This window comes from Narcine bancroftii, chromosome 2 (genome assembly GCF_036971445.1).
Source record: "Narcine bancroftii isolate sNarBan1 chromosome 2, sNarBan1.hap1, whole genome shotgun sequence".
Lineage (NCBI taxonomy): Eukaryota > Metazoa > Chordata > Chondrichthyes > Torpediniformes > Narcinidae > Narcine > Narcine bancroftii.
This window is the reverse complement of record NC_091470.1, coordinates 78,035,381-78,057,170: the sequence shown is the minus strand read 5'-3', so window position 1 is coordinate 78,057,170 and position 21,790 is coordinate 78,035,381. Positions and strand designations below refer to the sequence as shown.

General features: G+C 41.0%; 1 protein-coding gene and 1 long non-coding RNA gene across 2 annotated transcripts in view; one reads left to right on the top strand and one right to left on the bottom strand.

Moving 5' to 3' along the window:
- LOC138753781 (uncharacterized) overlaps positions 1-21,790 on the top strand; it is a 56,148-nt gene that overhangs the window by 13,704 nt on the left and 20,654 nt on the right. Inside the window, exons 2-3 of the long non-coding RNA XR_011351428.1 lie at positions 16,456-16,581; positions 18,382-18,500. This is a non-coding gene — a long non-coding RNA (uncharacterized lncRNA). The remainder of the gene's footprint in view (positions 1-16,455; positions 16,582-18,381; positions 18,501-21,790) is intronic.
- Positions 7,086-21,790, bottom strand: part of ivd (isovaleryl-CoA dehydrogenase) — a 43,252-nt gene continuing 28,547 nt past the window's right edge. Inside the window, exons 7-12 of the mRNA XM_069917175.1 lie at positions 20,922-21,018; positions 20,030-20,123; positions 16,645-16,726; positions 15,193-15,297; positions 11,296-11,368; positions 7,086-8,827 (exon numbers count right to left, since the gene is read on the bottom strand). Of these exons, the coding sequence (XP_069773276.1) occupies positions 8,694-8,827; positions 11,296-11,368; positions 15,193-15,297; positions 16,645-16,726; positions 20,030-20,123; positions 20,922-21,018 (585 nt within the window). The 3' untranslated portion in view covers positions 7,086-8,693. The remainder of the gene's footprint in view (positions 8,828-11,295; positions 11,369-15,192; positions 15,298-16,644; positions 16,727-20,029; positions 20,124-20,921; positions 21,019-21,790) is intronic.

Genomic DNA, 21,790 nt, shown 5'->3' with positions numbered 1-21,790 from the left:
TTGGCGAGTCTGTTGTCTATCTCGTTGTCGATCCTTGCATCCGATGAAATGGTGCAGCCGAGATGCGTAAACTGGTTGACCGTTTTGAGTTTTGTGTGCCCGATGGAGATGTGGGGGGGGGGGGGCTGGTAGTCATGGTGGGGAGCTGGCTGATGGAGGACCTCAGTTTTCTTCAGGCTGACTTGAGTTGCAAAAGGCAGTGAGTGGAGGTGGAATCTCAGCATTTTACAAATTTAGATGCATGAAGGCATCAAAGGTATAATCACTACATTTGCTAATGGCACGAAGGAAAGCATGCAGTAAAGAAGACAAATCAAAGCCACTTTGGATATAGGTAGGTTAATAACTGAACAAAGATTTGGCAAATGGGGAGATTATGAAATTGTCCTTTTTGATAGGATTATATTAAAAAAAATGTTATCCAAACAGTGAGAGATTTCACAGCTCTGAGATGGAGAGGGGTGTGCTTCCTAAATGCATGATTCATGGCTAGTAACTAGGTAATCAGGGAAGCAAACAGAATGCTATCATTCCTTGCTCGGGAAATTGAGTACAAAAGCAGGATTACCTTTCAGTCACACAGGGTATTGGTGAGCACTTCTGGAGTACTGTGTATTTAAGGAAAGATGCTATTGCATTGCAGGTGAAGGTTTACCAGATGAATTTCTGCAATAAGATTAGGCTTGTATCTGCCGAAGTTCAAAAGAGTGAGAGGGCATGACTGAAATGTGTCAGACTACCTGAAGCATTTGACAGGATGGATGCAAGAAGTTTTTTTTGTGAATGGAATGAAAACTGTGGGGGGGGGGGGGGGGGCATCATTGTTTCAAATAAGTGATTGCCCATGAAAGATTAATCTGATCTCTTGGAGGAAGTATTTTAAACATTTTTTCCCCCCAAAGGCAGTGAAACATTTTTAATTTTTTTTTTAAACGGAAGAGACAGTCAGATCCTTTACAAGGTAAATAAGAAAAACTGCAGATGTACAGTACACAAAAGTACTGGAGAAAGTCAGCAAGTCATGGAGCAGCCATGGAAGGCAGTAAAAGGCAGTCAAGATTTTGGCCCTGAGCCCTTCATCAGGAGTGTTGAGGAGACAGGGGAGTAAGTGTAGATGAGGCACTTCTGAAGAAGGGCTCAGGCCCGAAAATGCCGATGACTTTGCTCTTACTACATTTTTATTCCAGGTTGCAAGTTAATTGAGAGATTCAGATAGATTTCACAAAGAACAATGTACATATGGGAACTTCTTACAGGATGGAGACCAAGTAAGGGTTACAGAGTTCAATACAGAATTTTCAGTGTGTGAGAGCAAGAACCAGAAAAAATTAAGTAATTCAATCCACCTTTCTTGGAACACAGAATCATCTGCATATTCAATGCCCTGAAATTGAGGATGACTTGCTACAGTAAGATGAAGAGTGGAAGATGCATGCACAAGATTTATTATGACATGGGGTGGCTGTTGATTTACAGCTACTAAACTGACAGTAAAGTGAAGTCTTGGTCCAATGGCAAGGGATTCTCTATTGCATGGACTATAACATATATGTGGACGCACATACCGAGGACTACTAAAACACTAACCATATCCTCTACGTAAATAACATATATTCTAACCAATGCTGCTGAGGTTCTTGTGTGTGAGGTTATAGAATACTGAATGCCTATGTTTTCCTTCTGCGGCAAGTTTTTAATGAGAACAGCAATCAAAATTCATGTTGAAGGAAGCGATAATTCCAAGTGTAGCTAGGTTGGAATCTGATTGAGACATACAATTTATTTTATCTATAATAGGTACTGAGAGCAAAGATTACATTTCACTCTTTTAAATAACATCTCCAGCTATAATACTGAGCCTCTGACAGAGTTTGATAATGAACATTGCAACATTTCCTCAGATTCACCAGAAGGATACAAAAAAGGTTGATGAATATCTTTCAAGTGCTTGGGAAAATACTGCTCTGGCTATGTTGGAACTGTATTCATCAAGAATTATATCAGTTTGGAATTAGTTGTAGCTTATTTGAGACCCTGGGGTGATTGAAAGATGTCAGGATTGTGATTTGCATTGGATGTGATGGAAATCCAGATTAACATTATGCAGATTTGAGATTCCAGATGTGCTTTTGCAACACGTAACCTGATCTGACATAACTATCTCAAGTTTTGACACTAAGCAGGATCTCAATTGCAAATGGTACAGAATTGTAGTTGACAAAAGTCAGATCTGTTCTCTCTGTGCTCCACAAGAGACTGCAGATGCTCAAATAGAGTTACACAGTGTAGAAACAAGCCCTTCAGCCCAATTTACCGACATCGACCAAAATGTCCCACCCACACTTATCACATCTGCTCATATCCCTCTAAAGCTATCTGTCCATTTTTTCTTACATTTTGCAATAGTACCTCCCTTAACCACTCCTACGGCAGCCCACTAACCACCCTCTGTGGAAGTTACCCCTTGGGTTCCTGCTAAATCTCCTCCCCATCACTCTAAAAATATGGCCTCTGATTATCGATTCCCCTATTCTGGACAAAAGACTCTGATTTCAACAGATCGATTCCTCATGATTTTGTCCACCTCTATGATTCACCCATCATCCTCCTGTGCTCCAAGGAACATAAAAAATAGAAACAGGTGTAGGCCATCCTACCTACCTGCCTTAATTCCCTGATTATGTAAAAATCTATCCAACTCTGTCTTAAATATAGTTACTGAAGTAGCATCCACTGATTCAATGGGCAGTAAATTCCACAGATGCAGCACCCTCTGGGAAAAACAGTTCCTCCTTATTTCCATCCTAAATCTACTACCCTGAATCTTGAGGCCATGTCTTCCTCCATCAATGGAAAAAACTTACCGACTTCTATATATCTATGACTTTCAAGAAAAATGTCCTGCCCTGATCAACATTTCCCTATAGTCAGGCCCCCAACTCCTGGAATCCAGAGCAAAATAAAAATCTATCTGCAGAAGGAACTCAGTGGGTTGAACAGAATCAGTGGTTGAAAAGGTATCAGCGATGTTTCAGACGAGAACCCGTCATTGAGATGTCCTGATGAAGGATTTTGATCAATAATGTTGACAATTATTTTTCTCCTACTGATGCTACTCGACCGGTTGAGTTCCTCTAGCAGGTTGTTTTTTTGCTCTTTGCAGGATATATGATTAGCTCTTGATAGTTGTTTGATTCGTCCAGCAGAAAGAAGCCTATGGATAGGAAAGGGCATATTCCAGACCAATACTCACTGTGATCATAACAAAGGATTATTGCAGACGATTCTTCATTGGTGAAGTTTGCCCATAAGGAAGGGGCAGATAGTCATTTTCCAGCATGGCTCACTTTTTTGGAATACCAAACAGAGTCATATGTAATTTGTTTGCTTGGTAGGAGCAGAAAATGCCTTTTACATCCATGGGGCAATCCAGGCCTGTAAAATCATTTCAGTGTTGTGACCTGCATTGAGATTAATATTGGAATACACAGGCCATTCAGCCCATTGTACTGCACTGGACTTTGAAACAGCTACTCAACTTTCCCTGCCTTTCAATGGAATTCCACAAATACATTTCCCACATTTATTTATCCAATTATGTTTTTAATTGTGTTAAATTTAATCTATTACTCTTTCAAGCAATTTATTCAAACTTGTATGGTATCCCTGCTTTAAAATGCTCCTAGTGAAATTAAGCCAACAGTGTGGAAAATGCTGCAGCTACCTTTGTACACAAGGTCCCACACACAAAAAAAAGCAATGAGATAGATTACCAGATCATCAGATTCACTAATGTTGTTTGAGGGAAAGAATATTGGAACAGTACACAGAGGAGAATACATCATGATGCGAAGTATTTTGTGTGTGACTAGTAAAGCACTCAGTACTTTGATTTTATGTCTCATCCCAAAGACACCACCTCCAACAGTGGAACATTCCCTCACTGTTTTACTGAAATGTCAAGCTAGATTACATGCTCATTCTCTACTAGAGTAGGATTTTAACCCGCAATCTTCTGACTCAGAGACAAGAGTGCAGCCCCAGAGCCCTGGTTTGTATTTAAATATTCTTCTTCTTTGGAAGGAGGTTTGAAACTGAGAAGGGGAGTTGTAAAGGAATGCAACCAGGAGCTCAGGATGGCCACTGTGGTCAGAGTGCAGATACTCCAAGTCTGCATTGCCTCACCAATGTAGAGGCCATACCTAATGCTATTTCAACCCCTCTTCCCACTTCCACACGAATTTATAATTCCTTGACCTTTTCTGCCAGAGTGAGGCCCCACATAAACTGAAGGAGCAACATTTTATATTCCACCTGGGCAGTCTACTGCCCTCTGGTATGAACATAGAATTTTCCAATTTCAGGTGACGAGACCCCTCTCTCTTATTCTAGTCCACTTTCACTCTTCCCTCTCCCCACACTCCTGGCCAGATTCCTCCTCCTCCCCCTCATGGTTCCATCCTTTTCTACTCACATTTCTCCCACTGATGCTACTCCATGTGCTGACTTTCTGCAGATTTTCTTTCCCCCCCACCCCATAGGTTGCACAAATGTTTCTGCATCAATCTTTTCACACAGAGGGTGAAAGGTATTTGGAATGAATTGCCAAAGGAAATGGTAGAGGTGGATACATTCAAAGTACACTTGGATAGGTGCATGCACAGGAAAGGCTTAGAGCAGTGGTTTCCAACCTTTTACTTTCCACTCATACCACTTTAAGTTTTCCCTATGCCATAAGTGTTCTGTGATTAGTAAGGGATTGCTTAAGGTGGTATGTGAGTGGGAAGGGAAGGTTGAGAATCACTGCTCTAAACCCAATTGTTACTGAAATATTTTGCTTGAGAAAAATTGTCATTGGCCCATTTTCTTTGGAGTTATGAAACTGTGCACTTAACGAATCAATTTGGAATGATTAAAACAGTGGTTTTCAAACTTTTTCTTTCCACCCACATACCACCTTACAGGTGAGGTGAGACCTCAGGCTGCCCGTCAGGAGCAGGGACCTTGGCTCCCAGGCGGGATTGGGAATGGCGGTGGGGAGGTGTTGGGGATCGGCGACTTCGTGGGGAGATGAAGTGGCTCGATGACAGCTGATACAAGTATTCTGATGTGACTGGGCTGCTTCGGAAAAAAATTCTGAATATCTGTAAAATCTGCTTAACTGAGATAGGTCAAGACCCAAGCATTTCAGATATTAGCTGCCTGGAACAGGCTGTTAGAGATTGTGGGAGAAACAGATATGATATAGCATTTGAGAGGCTTTTAAATGCATGAATAATTCGGGAATGGAGGGAAAAAACCCCCACATGAAACCAGAATAGATTTAGTTTAATTTGGGCGTCATGTTCAGTGCAAATATCAAGGCCTCAAAGGCCTGTCCCTGTGTTGTCCTATTCTACATTCTGCAGCAGAGAGCTTATTGGCAAGTTCCTGACCTTACAACCAGATTTATTTATCATCGTTTACGCTTTCTTCCTAAGAGTTATCAAATTTGAAGGGTTAGTTGAGCACCTTTCAAGATTGTTATTTTGTTCTTGACCTCTGACCAGTTGTTTAATCCTGTAGCAGATAAGTCAGCTCTGAATTTCTCTCAGAAAAATCTGTCTTCACTGACATGCATTTGTGAGAACAAAAAAATTGATAGGTGTGAAAAGACCAAGTGGACCACTAAAGCACTGTCATTACAGCTCTCCACCCCTCATTACAACAGCTGATGACAGCTGGAGTATCATGGCAAGGAATCTAAAACTGTTTGAAAAGTCTTTGATCTGAAATTTTTATTCTTGTTTCTCACACCACAGATGCTGCCTGACTTTGAGTGGTTCCAGCATATATTGTTTTCCATTTTTGATTCAGATTTCTGATGTGCAATTTTCTTCAGATTTCTGACGTGCAACCTTTTCGGCTGTGTCCAGCGATGCTGCTCTAATATGAATCACTTCAACTCAGAATCAAAGGTGACTTTTTTCCACCCACTACTGTGGGTTCTGAGGTGGCTGACAAGGACCTTCAGAAGGTGCTTGAAGGGGTGGGCAGTCTGGGAGGTGACACACTCCTTCTGCTAATTGCACTGAGCTTTTGTAATTTGGGACCCAACAATGGGAATGTAGATTTGGAAGAGGGCATTCATTTTTCCTGTCAGTCAGTTTGGAGGATTTTGCAAAGATATCATGGATGGCAACTCTCTTGTATTCTGAGCTTCCTGTGTAAGTAGTCCATGTCTCAGAAGTGTTTGGGAGAGGAAATATCAGTGCTGCTTTAATAGACTTAGTTTAGAAATCTCAGTCTTCAAACTCTTTTTCTCAGATGGTTGGGATGGCACATTAAAAGCCAATGTCTTAAGCTAGGAATCTTTCTCAACCTGACTTACCTTTTGCTATAGTTACCATATCATCAACCCTATTTCCCAACTGGGGGCTAAAATTAAATACAGCACTATATAATTTTGTCCTAAATGAGTCTGAATGACCAGCATCTTATAGAGGTCAAAATTATTTCCTTGTATGTAATTCTTCTAATATAAATTCATTTATTACTGCCTTCAATAGGTTCTCTAGATGAGTCTTAAACATTGTGACCTGTTCAGAAAAATACCAACAACTTTTTCTCCTAACTATTTTATGCTCCTTACAATGATGTGTATGGTGCTGAGTCTTCCAGTATGTAATAAAACATATTTATTGGAGTTAAGTGCAATATCAGACTTTAGTCCACTCACCTGGCACAACTCAACCTCTGAATTTATCTGCAACCTTCTATTGTCTTAACATTGCACTGATTTTGGTATCTTCAAATTCATTTCCAAATGCCCATCATTTCTAGGTCATTAACGAAGACCAAATCCCAGGAGTCAGGGTACTACTAGTACAGCATGATCTTCAGATGTAACCTGGTGTAAGAACCCTCACTAAAAGCTTTCTTCATCCCAATGTTTCCTCCCATAATTTTCCTCCCATACTTTGCTCATAAACAAGTTCACTTCTAATGTTCTGGAAGAGATATTTCTGATTATTTGCTCATTTTCCAAAAACAGCCAGGTAGAAAACAATTAGGTCAGAATAAAGACAGAGCCAAGATAACCTCTCTCAACATCAGAAGGAGATGTTTACTGACTTCATGAGAGGGGGCATAGAACTCACCACTGTCCACATTAACATTGCTGAAGTGGATGGAATAGATAGATCTAATTTCTTAGGAATATACATCTGCAATGACCTGACCTGGTCATGTTGACAATGGTCAAAAAAGCACACCAACACCTATTTACCAGTACTTAGAACAACAATGAGGTTTGGCATGTTCCCCTTTTCCTTCAACAACTTATACAGGTGTACCATCAAAAGCATATTTGCATCGTGGGATGGGCTCTGCTGTGCTCATTAGGAGAAGAAGCTGCAGAAAATAGTGAACGCAGATCAGAACAGGAGTTACCTTTGATAATGAAGTAATACTACGAGTTCAGGTCAGCTTTATATAGCATATAGCCCAAGAAAGCTACTGTCCAAGTAACACCTACATTTAAAACAATTTCAAATGGGACTTCACACTTCATAATCCCAAATATAAATTCAGCATTTAAGACTGATCTTTTCTGCTCATAAGGGTGGCACGGTTGGCGTAGCAATTAGCACAACACCTTTACAGCACCAGTGATCGGGACCAGAGTGGATTTCGAATTGTACATTCCCCCCGTGTCTGTGTGGGTTTTCCATGGGGGCTCTGGTTTCCTTCCACCATTCAAAATGTACTGGGAGTGTAGGTTAAATGAGCTGTAAAATGGGCGGTACAGACTAGTGGGCCGAAATGGTCCGTTACCGTGCAGTTAGTCTAAATTAAATTTAAATTAAAAAAAATTTAAGTTGAAAACTTAGGAGCTCTGATCCTCCAGATTTTCTCACACAATAAATTAAATTCAAGAGCCCTCAGGTTGTGCAGATGATGCACCTTTAAAAGGCAAGACCCTTTTCTCACTACAGTAAAATAAGGCAAGATGCTGCAATAATACAACTTTGTCGAGTGCTTCTTCTGGTTTACTGTGAGTAACATTACGTGAGGTCGATTAGAAGTTATTATTTTGATTGATAGACTGCTGACTGGGACAGTTTGCATTTCAATGACCATGTGAGAAAGTTAACCTACCAGTAATTAGCCTCATAGTTCTCCCCAGCTGTACCAAATGAACACTTACATGTACAATCACAGAAGAAAATACAGAATGAGTATACAGTAACATGGTGCCAATAGTTGCAGCTTTACATCGGATATATCTGTGCTGTAGAACTCCATTATAATGCAAACCTCCTATTTAAATAACTAGCACTGGGAAGGTATTTTTATATGCCATTTGTTTTTTTTTAATTCTAAGTAATAAAACACTAACGAGTAGACTGATCAACAGACCTGAATGATGATGCCACGTTGATAATAGAGGATTCTTTGCTGTTACAGTAATATTCTTTCTGATACTTTAGCAGATTATTTCACTTTTTATCAAAGCACAACATTCAGGATTTTGCTTTGCAGCTGTTATTTCTCTAGGATTTAAGAATGTCCTAATAGATACCAAGGCACTTCACAAAAAAAGTACATGCCTTACGAAGTTAATACGAGATATTTCCACAATGCAGGACTGGTTTCTGGATGGAGGAGACAAGTGGCCAAGCTTGGTCTCTGAGGGATGCTGGGAGACAGGACTATCTGTAAAAATCATTGAATGCTCTGGCAATGATCAGCCTCCTGACTTCACTGGTTCCGGCTCCTATTTCATACAACTTAGCATCCCGTAGAAAGCGACCCATGGGGTAATCATTGATGTAGCCATTGCCACCTGCAAACCCAAGGATAAGTGGATTAATCACTACATTAGACCCAAATAGCAATGCCCATATTCAATAGGTTCTGATAGTTTCACAATGCTCTTGGTGAGACCCAGTTTCCCCAAATACTCCATCAGCTCGCAAGGCAAGACAATTAAAACCATTCTGAAAGTAGGGCCATACCATAATACCTCAGGGTGCAGTGGTTTATAGAAATCTGGAGGTCTGTACTAGTAACTAAGAGAGACAAAGTTCATGTTCTGCTGAGGCAGTTTGGGAACTTGTAAAAAAAAACGCTTAGAATATTATTAAATTCTGCCCAATTCCCTCAAAATCAAGTCAACTAGATTTGGATTCAATTGTCTTAAAGAGTGAGAGGGATCTAGTGGGAAACTGACAGGCCAGATGCAGTGAGGCAGTTTCCCCTGGCCACTGGAGAAACAGGTAAAGGAAGGCTCCATAGCCAGCTGTCACAGACTCTGGATTTGGGGGCAATAAATTTTAAACTCTGATGAAGAAAAAATGCTTCTCTCGGGGGTGTTGAACTTCCAGAATTCATTACCAGAGAGGACATGTTGTCGAATATATTTAAGGAGTGAGATACATTTTCCAATGCATAGGGAGAGTGTGGGAATATGGTACAAGGTTGACCAGCAATGATCATACTGAATGCTGAAGCAATCTTTGAAAGCTAAATGGCTCATCTTGTTTCTATGTTCTATATTACTCTGGGAAACATGCCATTTGTTCTTACCTAGAGGCTTAACTGCTCTGTGCTGTAGACTAGAAAAGCATTTAATTGATTGCAATGGCCAGCAGTTGCTTTATTAAAACAAGCATGCTTTTATGAAGATCCCATATTATTTTCATTCTTTGACCCCTAAAATTCAGTTTATTAACATTTGCACATTTCATACAAGTTAGAGTTTAAAATAATCAGTTAGTAGTTTAACGACACAATCCCAAGACTTCAAATGTGGTCCCGTTCAATCAATATTATACTCTTTCAACACATTGATTGGGTATACCAGAGAATATCAACAACAAAACTAAAATTAAGAATTCAAAACAGAATTAAACTGGTACTGAAGAATCATTGCGGTGTGGCGGGGCACATCTCTGTGAGCGAGCTGGCACGTTTATACCGCCGCGCTGGCAGGGGCAGCTGCAGAAGATGGCGCCATCAAGGCTTACTTACTGCCTCGTGGATTAGGCCACAGCTCGTGCCCCGGGCCACATGATGATGTCACCGCTGTGTGGGATGGATCTCCCGTTGACCTTAAAGGGGCGCACGTGAAATTCAAATAAACAGTTCTACTGGAACCCCCACCAAGTTCAGTGGTGTGTTTTCTGTGTTGTTGTAGCCGCTACATTGATCACTTTGCAAATTAGCCACTTACTCCAAAAGGTTCAATATCCCTTAAGAAAAATCTAATGATCTCAGCTCTGCAACTTCTAAACTGCATTTCAATTGGCAGTATTCCAGATAACTATAGGTGCCTAACCTTTTAAGGTATCATTGTGACCAGACCCCTGCCATGGTTTGGAATCTTCTGGAATTTGGAATTATTTTGATCCCTTTAAGCAAAAGCCTCGCTCCAAGTCTCCGCCACCCACCCCCTGGCCGTCCATCACTCCCGGCTGTCCGTCTGTCAACCCGTCCCCCAGACTATTTTGCGCCCTAAGACAGGTTGAGTGTGGTGGGATGGGGGGGGGGTTGGTGGTGCTGAACAGGAGGCGACAGGGTGGCTTGGGAGCTCAGCCAAAAAGGCAGCCAGCGTTAGCTGCTTGGAACCGGCAGCCAACTGGCATCGAAGGCCAGACACGAGGTGCAGAACTGAAGGAGGACCAGGCCATTGGGGCGTTGGAGCCGAGCACCAGTGGCTTTCAGGTGTTCCACCAGCTTGTTGGGCTGGTCCTCAGGCATTCCTCAGCAGAACAACACCATCTGTCACGCGCCCACCCCCCCCCCCCGCCACATCTAACTCCTGACGCAGCAGCAGAGGTGCAGTAATGCTGCTGCAGTGAGTGCCACACTGAATCATGGTTACAGCTCAATGTGGGAGCAATGGTTGTCTTCGTTACCCATAAACCCCCACGCAGCTGGAACCACTCTGCCAGCACCAGAGTGGTTCCAGTTGCATGGGGGAATTATGGGTAAGGAAGACAGCCATGGCTCCTGCATTGAGCCAGCTGCCCCCTGGTTCTCTCCCACTGGGTGCTGGGGGCTGAGAGTCACCTTTCTACCAAAGGTATGAGTGGGGCGGGGACAAAGGGGACTTGGTGGGGGTGGGGGGGGGATGTCTCCCTCTGAAAACAGATAATTTATTACGGAAAATTAATGTTACTTGCGTGTAATGTCATCTACCAAAATAAGTGCCAGTGTTTGGAATCCCGGATAAAATGTTAGGCGTTGTACTAGCTTTACTATTGCGATGGTTTCTCCCCCACAGAGATTTAGCATTTAAAGAGCACTCACCCAGACACTGAATTCCATCCAGGGCGACTTTGGTAGCTGTCTCTGCAGCATAAAGAATTACACCTGCACAATCCTGCAGAAGGAAGCAGATTTAAATGAGATCCTACATCTGGAGACACTGGAGGTCTCCAGTCTTATTCAATGCTGCCTCATTGTCCCGACCAAACTTAATGTATCTTTCTCAGTTTAAACAGTGCGAAGAAACAAAGCACTTGCGTTTATTACTCTGAAAGTTCAATTTATGTGATACCACCACCACTGGGGAGTGAGTCTTCAATTTACAAATCCATTTTTTGCTTTGAGAAATAGAAAGCCACCTCCTCATGTCTGTGGGGGTTCCAGTTTCTTTCCACTGTTCGAAACGTGTCAGGGGTGTGTAGGTTAATTGGGTGTAAATTGGGTGGCATGACTTGTGGGCTGAAATGGCCTGTTACTGTGCTGTCAAAAATTAAATTTAAAATACCCATGATATATTTTAGTCAGCCTTTCCCATTTACAAAACTGCATTTAATAAAATGATTTCCATGAAGGCATCCCTTTTCTCAACCAAGGAGTGGCTGTGACACTTTTCAAGACCTTGAGACATCATTAAAGCATTTTACAATCAATAATGGTTTTGAAGTGCTGGCATAATTGTCACGTTGGAAAAATAATAGCCAATTTTCTTACATCAAGCATTGTGACAGTGGTCAGAGAATCAACTTAAGTGTTGATTTTTGAAGCATTGACCAAGATGACATGAACATGAAGAAATTAGAAGGGTAAACATGTTAAAAACCAATCCTGTTCCTCAAGCAATCTGGAGAAATGCTGAGTGGATAATTATAACTACCAATCATAATTTCCTGTACACAACACTCCCCTACACAGTATTACATTTTTACTTCCTTGCCTGGAGACCATGGAAAGGAAGCAACAAAGAACGAGTTGGTGAGAAGCATAAAGATAAATATATGTCTGGTGTGAGAAACAATGAAAGCAGAACAGTCTGCAAGATTTCATCTGCAAAGTGAAAAAGACCCACTATTATTCTCGATAAAAGATGTGAACATTTAGAAGTGCTGCTTCACATATCAGCACCCATCTACAGCTGATTTTTCTGCTGCCATTATGAATGAAAGGCTTTTAAAAACTATTTCCTATGCTTTTTGGAAAGCTTTCTAAGTAGACTTCAATTTAAAGATATCAAGAGTACATAAGAAATTTGTCCTAACTTCTCTTGGAGAGCTTGTCAACCTGAAAAGCTTTCACACCCAGGGGCAGAAAGGGACACCATCATCAAAAACCTGGATTAATAATGAAAGATACAGGGACAGCAACAATTGCTCAGGCACAATGGGCTATACTACCTCCTATTCTGTAACCTTATCGTAGAACTCTACAACAGAGAAACAGGCGCTTTGCCCCATCTCGTCTGTGCTGAACTATTATTCTAACTAGTAAAACAGTAAACTGGCCCCCTGGCACTTTTTCCTGTGCCAACACCTCCTCCCGGGCCCCAAATTGGCCTTTCAAGTGAAGCAACACTTCCCTTGTGTCTTTGCAGGACTGATTTACTGCATCCAGTACTCCCTTTGTGGCCTTCAGAGAGACTGAGCACAAATTGAGAGATCGCTTCACTGAGCACCTTCGCTCTGTCCACACCAGTGACAGGGATCTCCCAGTGGGTAACCATTTCACTTGTGTCACACTCCCACACCCACATGTCTGACCATACTGTCCCACCAAGACCACCTATAAATTGGAGGAACACCACCTGATTTTCCATCTGGGGACTCTTCAGCTAAGTAGCATCAACATCAACTTTTCCTGTTTCTGCTAACCTGCTCTTTTCTTCCCCCTCCCCATTTCCCTTCCTAGTTCTCCTCTCTCCCTTCATCTAGCCATCCCTCCTCCCCTTGATCTTTGCTCTCTTCTCCACCTGTCACCTTCTCCACCTTGTGACCACCCCTCTTTTGTTTGGACACCTGCCCACATTTTCCCCATAAGATGAAGGGCCCAGTGTACTTTATTCAACAAAGGTATTTTTATCTTTGCTATATAAAGAACACTGCTTGACCCGCTGAGTTTCTCCAGCTTTGTGTTTTTATTATTCTACCTAGTTCTATTGATCATCACCTAGACAACAGCCCTCCATATCCCTTCCATCTACGTACCTATCCAAATTTTTTCTGATGTCAAAATCAAGACCACATTCACCACTTTAGCTGGCACACCCTCACCAAGCTCTATGCAAGGAAGTTCCCCTAATGTTCCCAATAAACGTTTCTCCTTTCACAACGAACTCAGGTCCTCCATCCAGTTCTTGTCTCACCTAACCTGGCATTTTCTAAACTAGTAAAGTCTGCAGCCTGAAATGCTGGTTATGTATCTTTGTCTTTGCTGTACCTGTATAAAGTCGAATAATGGGTCCTCTACCGGCATCACCTACGGTTCCTAGAACGCTTCCACCAGTGTTGTCTCCGCTCCATCCTCAACATTCATTGGAGCGACTTCATCACCAACATCGAAGTACTCGAAATGGCAGAGGCCGACAGCATCGAATCCACGCTGCTGAAGATTCAACTGCGTTGGGTAGGTCACGTCTCCAGAATGGAGGACCATCGCCTTCCCAAGATCGTGTTATATAGCGAGCTCTCCACTGGCCACCGAGACAGAGGTGCACCAAAGAAGAGGTACAAGGACTGCCTAAAGAAATCTCTTGGTGCCTGCCACATTGACCACTGCCAGTGGGCTGATATCGCCTCAAACCGTGCATCTTGGCGCCTCACAGTTCGGCAGGCAGCAACCTCCTTTGAAGAAGACCGCAGAGCCCACCTCACTGACAAAAGACAAAGAAGGAAAAACCCAACACCCAGCCCCAACCAACCAATTTTCCCTTGCAACCGCTGCAACTGTGTCTGCCTGTCCCGCATCGGACTTGTCAGCCACAAACGAGCCTGCAGCTGACGTGGACATTATCCCTCCATAAATCTTCGTCCGCGAAGCCAAGCCAAAGAAGAGACCTGTATAAAGTATTCTATTTGACTTGCTGTTTCCCCAGCATTGTATTTTTACTAAAAAAAAGCATACTACTTGGGTTTTTTATCCAGCCCTTAAATAGTGTTTTTTCTCTTTGTTGTAATAAATTGTAATGCCTAATGTCAAGATCATTAGACATAATGGTAGGTGGAAGATGTGGAGGAGTGTAGTCATTCAATAAGTATAGAGAACACAATGTTAGAAGTGTTGATTTGGGTTGAAACAGGTGTCAATAAATTCTGGTCAACACATCAGCATAAAGCAATCCCAGATCTGATATGGCATTGTTCGATCCAAAAAAATTGTCCATTGCCTTCCCACAATATATCTGAATTTAAAAAAGAGACAATCACCATTATGATGTCCCCTCATCAACCTTCCAGTGGATCAGACTCCAAAATGAAAGCTAATTAGAACGGAATTCAAGATGATTTTACGGCACACCTCATGGAAATGAGATTAAAACTGTTTAAAATCTCCACAAACAATAGCTCAGGAAACCATCAAAAGATTAGTCTGGGATTAGTCTGTTATCAAGAATTAGTGCAAATTTCTTTTATATTACTATATATTATATTTTTCTTATATATAAACTTCTTTGGGGGTGGGGGGTTAAGGGGGGGCGAATGCAGGGAGAGGAAAGGGAGGGATTATAACCATCATGTAATGATTGCAACCTTCTTAAATTTAAATATCTATTATTCTATGTTAATTGTTTATTAATTACATGTACAGAGAAGTTTTAAATAAAATATTAAAAAGAAAAGAATTTGTGCAAATTATTTAGAAAGGTTGATCTGCCATGTTTTTATTGAGGGCAATGTTGCATATAAAACAGAACTGAAAGACAGGTTCTACAGCTCTCCACACCCTCACCTTTGCACTCATGTGGCCCACGTCACAGGCTCTTGCCACATTGTACACATACTGTCTGCATGCACTCAGACGTGTATACATGTCAGCCATCTTGCCTTGTAAAAGCTGCAATAGAACAAAGAGTGAGAGTCACAAAATACAGATTAGAAATAATCAAATTGAAGAGGTAATCTCAGGGCAATTCAACACAATTCTACCATAGGAAGAATTGAGGGAAGCTGAGTTCCAGCTGACACAGCAATACAAAGAAAAGAGCTCTCGATATTAAACAAACAATGGTCAGTATTCAAATGTTAGGTTTGCCTTTTAAACATACTCCAGGATCTTAACTGAAATTAAGGGCCCATTTTGGAATTATTACCCCTGGAGAATATTTACATTGTGCTTCTTTAGTTGAGCACCCCCAGGTGTTTCACAGGAACTTTACCAGTTGGAAATGAACACCAAGAAATGTTGCATAAACTAAGCAAAAGCTTGCTCAAAGAGTAGATTTTAAAAAGATTTGATAATGAAGAGATAAGATGCAAATAGTTAAACAGCAAATTCATTACACCATAACATCTCTTACTAAGCTCCATTCCTACCATTATAATTTCTCCACTGAAGAGGAACCCAATGACAGTGTGTTTGCCTTCATCAGTCTGTATTGAGTACAGGAGCAAGGATATCACATTACAACTGTACAAGATGTTGGTGAGACCACACTTGGATCAGTTTTAATCACCAAGCTACAGGAAAGATATAGTTAAACTGGGAAGGTGCAGAAAAAATTCACAAGAATGTTTCCAGAACTCGAGGCCTTGAATTATGAAGGAGAGGTTGGATATGTTGGGACATTTCTTCCTGGAGTACAGGTTAAGGGGGTCCTTACAGAGATTTATAAAATCATGAGGGGCATAGATAGGTAGCCTTCCCCACACCCCCTCAGATTAGGTGAATTTAAAACTATAGAGGGCATAGTTCTGAAAGGAGAAAGATTTAAAAAGGTAATTTTTTTTTTTTACACAGGTGGTTGGTATATGGAACAAACTGCTAGAGGTGGTAGAATCAAGAACAATTTGTGATGGTTAAAAGGCATTTAGACAGGTGCATGGAAAGGAAAGGCTGAAAGAGATATGGCCCAAATGCATAAAAATTGGGGCTAGCGTGGTCAGCAGAGATAAATTGAGCTAAATGGCCTGTTTTCCTGATAGAGAACTCTATCACTGATTCTTGCAGCTCTTCAAAACAGATTTTCTTCATAATGCCATCTCTGCTCTCCAGGCCATTGCTTTATCACTTGGAATAGTTCAACATCAGCTTTACTAATTGGCAGCACTTTATCACTCAAGGTCAAAAGGATGTTGCTCGTCTTCCAAGTGCAAGACCTGTCCCAATTAATTGAAAAGGGTAAAGTGATTTTATTTTAAATGATCATATCCAATTACATTAAGGATTCTTGCAGAACCTCACCTGAAACTCTCCAATCTTCTTGCCAAAAGCCTCTCGAACATGCAAGTAAGGAATGGCATTGTCTAGGACTGCCTGCATGATGCTGCAAGTGAATCACAAGAAACTCATACCAAAATCAAATCTAATGCTCTATTCAACCCCATTTCTTCCCAGATCTCATTGTCTTGAAACTCCGTTGCCTTTGTCCAGCTTTCTACTACTGTCTGCTCACATTACAAACCACATTTTATTATGGAATCTACTTCAATACCTTTCTCATCTCCAAGGAGGTCAATGCCTTTGGCCTTGACTTTTCATACAAGTTCTTCATTGAAGAGAGAGAGGTGGGAATGCATTCCAAGTCAAAGAAATCTGTAACAAAATTTCATGCATTCGGCCTTGGCTCCATGGGCAGTACTCTTCACCTTTGAAGGTCCCATTCGAGACAAGAAGTCACATTATCAAAGCAAATAATTAAATGCAGCGCAGATATTGTAACAAGGACAGCCACATCCCTCTGATTACCAAAAGAGTTATAAAACAGGGCCTTCCATCTGCAAGAGTTTGGGATGTGGGAGGAAACGAAAACCCCCAGAGCACCTGTGCAGCCACAGGGAGAAGATGAAATCTGCACAGAATCAGCACTAGAGGGCAGGATAGACCCTGGGTCTGTGGAGCTGTGAGGCAGCAAGTCTACTAGTTGCACCACTCTGCTAGCTACGTCCTTTTCTATAAAAGAAATCTTCCTTCCGACGTTTCCCAAAATAAATAATTTTGAACTTTTCAAATAATATTCCATTTATCATGTATTGCCAACACACTTACCCCATCAATATCACTTTACAATCTCCTAACAACTTCCTCATAGCTGTTTTCCCATTTGGAATTGTATCATCAAAAAATTTGGATCTAATACATTCAGTACTCTTACCGAAACCATGATTCAGATTTTAAAGAGATCCAAGTACAAACCCTTGGAGGACCCTAACCAATCAATCTAAAAATGAGCTTGTATTCCAGTCACTCAACCTGTTTTTGGCTATGGCCCCCTGAGGACTGCTCAAAATTTATGGGCTCCTTCCCTGTGAAGCAGTCCAGTTTAGTTGGTTTCTTCTGTACTTCTCTCCTTCCGACTACATAGAAAAATAAAAGATTTTATGATTTCAGTCCGAGGCCCGCCCTTAAATGTGCTGTGGCCCTTCGGGGGGGAGAGGTGGGGGGGGTGGGGCTTATGGCCCCCATTCAGAATGGCTGCTCTTGACAACCATTGTACAAAACTTCACATTAGTGGAAATCGGGCCTGCAACTGAATTCAACCATCACAAGTCATTAATGGTTAACACCCCCTGTCCTAGATAGCAGACATATCCCATTGCTGGCCAAGAATATTTATTGTTGTTAGCCGTGTAGCAAGAACACCCATGAACTTTTTTGAGAATACTGCCTCGGAATCTGAGGAGCCAGGCTTTATTTGGTTTAACATTTTACCTGACAGGTGGCACCACTGACAGCCTTCATACCACATAAACAGTGGATTACAGGCTGTTGCACTCCAACAAAATAGTCCGCATAATTTTTCTGTAACATGAAGCTGCATGAACTGCACATACACCAAGAAACACGAGGTGAAAAAAATAATCTTTAGCTCCTCCCCCCATTAAAAAATCCATGAGAACAAATTTTATTCCATTTCTCAAATTTTTGGGTAGTGATTTTACCATCAATGTTCTGGGGTTAATTAATTTCTGCCTATTGCAGATGACACGACTGTCTGCAGCCTCCTGCACCATTGTACAAAAGCCTAATCTACACTTAAGGAACAGCACCTCATCTTCTATCAAGACTTCTAGACACAACACTGAATTCAATCATTTCAGGTAACTCATTTTCTCAGTGTGTATCAAAACAGATCAGTTCTGTAGCTGGCATCAATCTGCAATACTGACTCCGTTTTCCTCTCCCCACCTGTACTGCATTACACAGCTTTTACATGTTCATTTGTTTGTGTTCTCACACCCTTTTTTAACCTATTAGCCAGAGAACTTTATCAACATCTTATTCCCACTGTAATCCATCTTTACCTAATCAGATACGTTTCTTTTGTACAATCCGCCCCTTCTTACTCTCTCTGCAAGATAAAGGCAACTTGTTTTCTCTTCCTGCCATTTCTGAAGAGGGTTCTTCCACTTGAGGAATCTTCCTTACAAGAGGTTAACTCTTTTTACTAAATGTTTCCAGCATTTTGTAATTTAAAATAAACCCTTATTTTGGGAGCATTGTATTCCTTTTCCTATAATGCAAAGTATATTTCAATAAAAAGGTGTATTTACATATGGAGCTTTCCATGACCTTGGGTTCTCCCAAAGCAATCAAGTATTCTTGATATGTACCAATTGTTGAATTGTTGGTTGAGTATAAATATCAATTCAGAAACCAGCATAGAATGCTTATTTAAATTCATGTCATGGGGATCTTTAATGCCCACTTGAGGATCAGATTGGCCTGAAATACAGTACAATCTAAAAGATGGCAACTCTTGGTAGCCGTACATTAATGCTGTACTTGAATTTCTGCCTTTTTACACATCCAGTTCAGTGAGAAAAGAGCCACTGGTGATAAGCAAAATGCCCAATTATATGTCTTTATGTTTACATTACTTGACATCTCACTTTGTTGCACATGCATTATTCACTCAAACAATGCCAGATTGCACAAACAATGATAGCCTTGGAACTTTACTCCAGCCTGAATCTTAGTTTTAAGAAATTAGCAGGGAAGATTGGGGCAGAAGAGATGGGAAGTGTTGGCTGTTTTCAACACAGTGGTCATGCTTCCTACAATCAGTGTAGCTTGGATCATTCTTGGAGTAATTACATGCAGAAAGTATTGCTTAACAGACCTATCGTAATATTCTCAAACAAACAAAAATGTAAATGGTACCATTGTCACCATCAATCTGAACTCAATTCTGAACTTTGGTGCTGCCTGTTGGGTGTTTGCAAATTCTTCCCATCACCGCACAAGTTTCCCTGAGTATTCCATTTTCCTTCCACATTTCAAAGGTGCATTGGTTGGTGAGTTAATTGACAATGTAAATCATCCCTAGTATAGGTGGATGGTCAGAGAAAGTGGGCAGGGGGGACAATTAATGGGCATGCTGGATAGAACAAGTTACAGGGAAACAAACTGGAGACTGGCCCTGATAGGAATGTTCAGTAAATCAGCATAAACTCAATGGTCTAAGTCATAACGAGAATATGGAATCCAAAAATCACAAGCTTCTGACCTCAAATGCCATGATCAAAAGATTTGTGTAATCGTGTATAGTATTTCATGTTAAAACATCAATTATTGCTAAGTGGATATCTTATATGATCTATGGAAAGGGGCAGAAGTAATTCCTTACCCTAGAGGGCCACCAGCCAGCACCAGCCGCTCCAAGTCCAGACCACTCATCAGCACATAAACACCTTTGTTCAGTTCTCCCAGGATGTTGCTGACTGAAAGCATTAAACGATAGACAACATGCAGCTTTCCACATCACATCTTTTTAAAAGTAGGCTTGGCTCAGAAGTGTGGCTGTATAACTGATGAAAGGCACTCAACTATAGTCTAATGGAGATTTCTTCACCCTTCACCATAGAGAAAGCCGATGCACTATTTCATTGCTTGGGAGGCCCAGGAACCCAACCATTCTTGGCAAGAGTATACTGGATGTTACAGGTCACAGGACCTCTGCTAAAGTGATTCACTCTGGTACTGTCCCAAATCCTCAGGAGGCCATTGTATAAAGTGGACTGAATCATTGGCATTCGAGCCAAAAGAAGATGAGATTTCAACTATATTTTAACAACATGCACAAGCACAGAAGGGGACCACTCACACACATCAGCTTCATTAATTATATTCAACTGACAGCCATGTCTTTGGCCAACCTTCTCTGCTTTGTACTGCATATGAGCTAATGGGCAGTGGCTCCTCTTCTCTTTAAGATTCGATTACTTACTACATCATCACAAACTTGAGCATAAAACAGGCCGAGCACTAATGAAGCAAACTCTGACAATATCTGTAAGATTTCCTTTTAAGCCATATGACTGAGGACGTACAGCCCATTTTGTCTTTGCCAGCTTTAGATAAGTGATTAATTATTCCCTCCTAAGCAAATTATCTTCTTTCCAAGTACACATTCAATTCCCTTTCAAAAGTTTCCAAATATGAAGTGGCTTCGCCCACTCTTTCAGGCACATATTCCAGGTCACCAATAATAAGGTTCAAATACAGAACAGTTCAAATACCTGGCACTTTGCAGTCCTCAAAGATTAGCTCACATGTATTTGAGCCTCTCATTCCCAATTTGTCAAGTTTTTGAGCCGTACTGAATCCAGGCATACCCTTCAAAAAAAACAAAACATTTCATCAAGGACACCATCAATTATGCTGGTAACAGATTTATTGTTAACCACAAAACATTCTGCTTTGTTCTCAAACCTGATCTGCCTTTTCCTATAGTGCAAAGCATATTTCAATAAAAAGGTGTATTTACATATGGAACTTTCCATGACCTTGGGTTCTCCCAAAGCAATCAAGTATTCTTGATATGAACCAATTGTTGAATTGTTGGTTGAGTATAAACATCAATTCAGAAAGCATAGAATGCTTATTTAAATTCATGTCATGGGGATCTTTAATGCCCACTTGAGGATCAGATTGGCCTGAAATACAGTACAATCTAAAAGATGGCAACTCTTGGTAGCCGTGTATCCATGTATCCATAATCTGCCATCACAACACTTGGGCATCTGTATTCTCTTGTCTTTAGAAGCTTGTGAATTGCTTTACCCAGAAAAGGTATTTGAATATTCAGAGGTGCCTTGTTATTTATAGTGTGCTTCCAGTGTAAATATGTAATTCAAAAGGAACTAAATGATGGAAGTAAACAATTTCACAGTAGTTATTGAAACTGTACTGAATCACATGCTGTTACCTTTGTTGTTATGCGTATACAAACTTGATTACTTTGAGATTGAGAGTCTCCAAACAGAATGCCTGCTTGCCATGCAAAATAATGACTTTTTGCATCTTTACTGGGTTCACTTTCCACCACAGATCTCATATCTGTTGACCACTCCATGTGAGAATCCCTGATCTACACAATCAACGATTC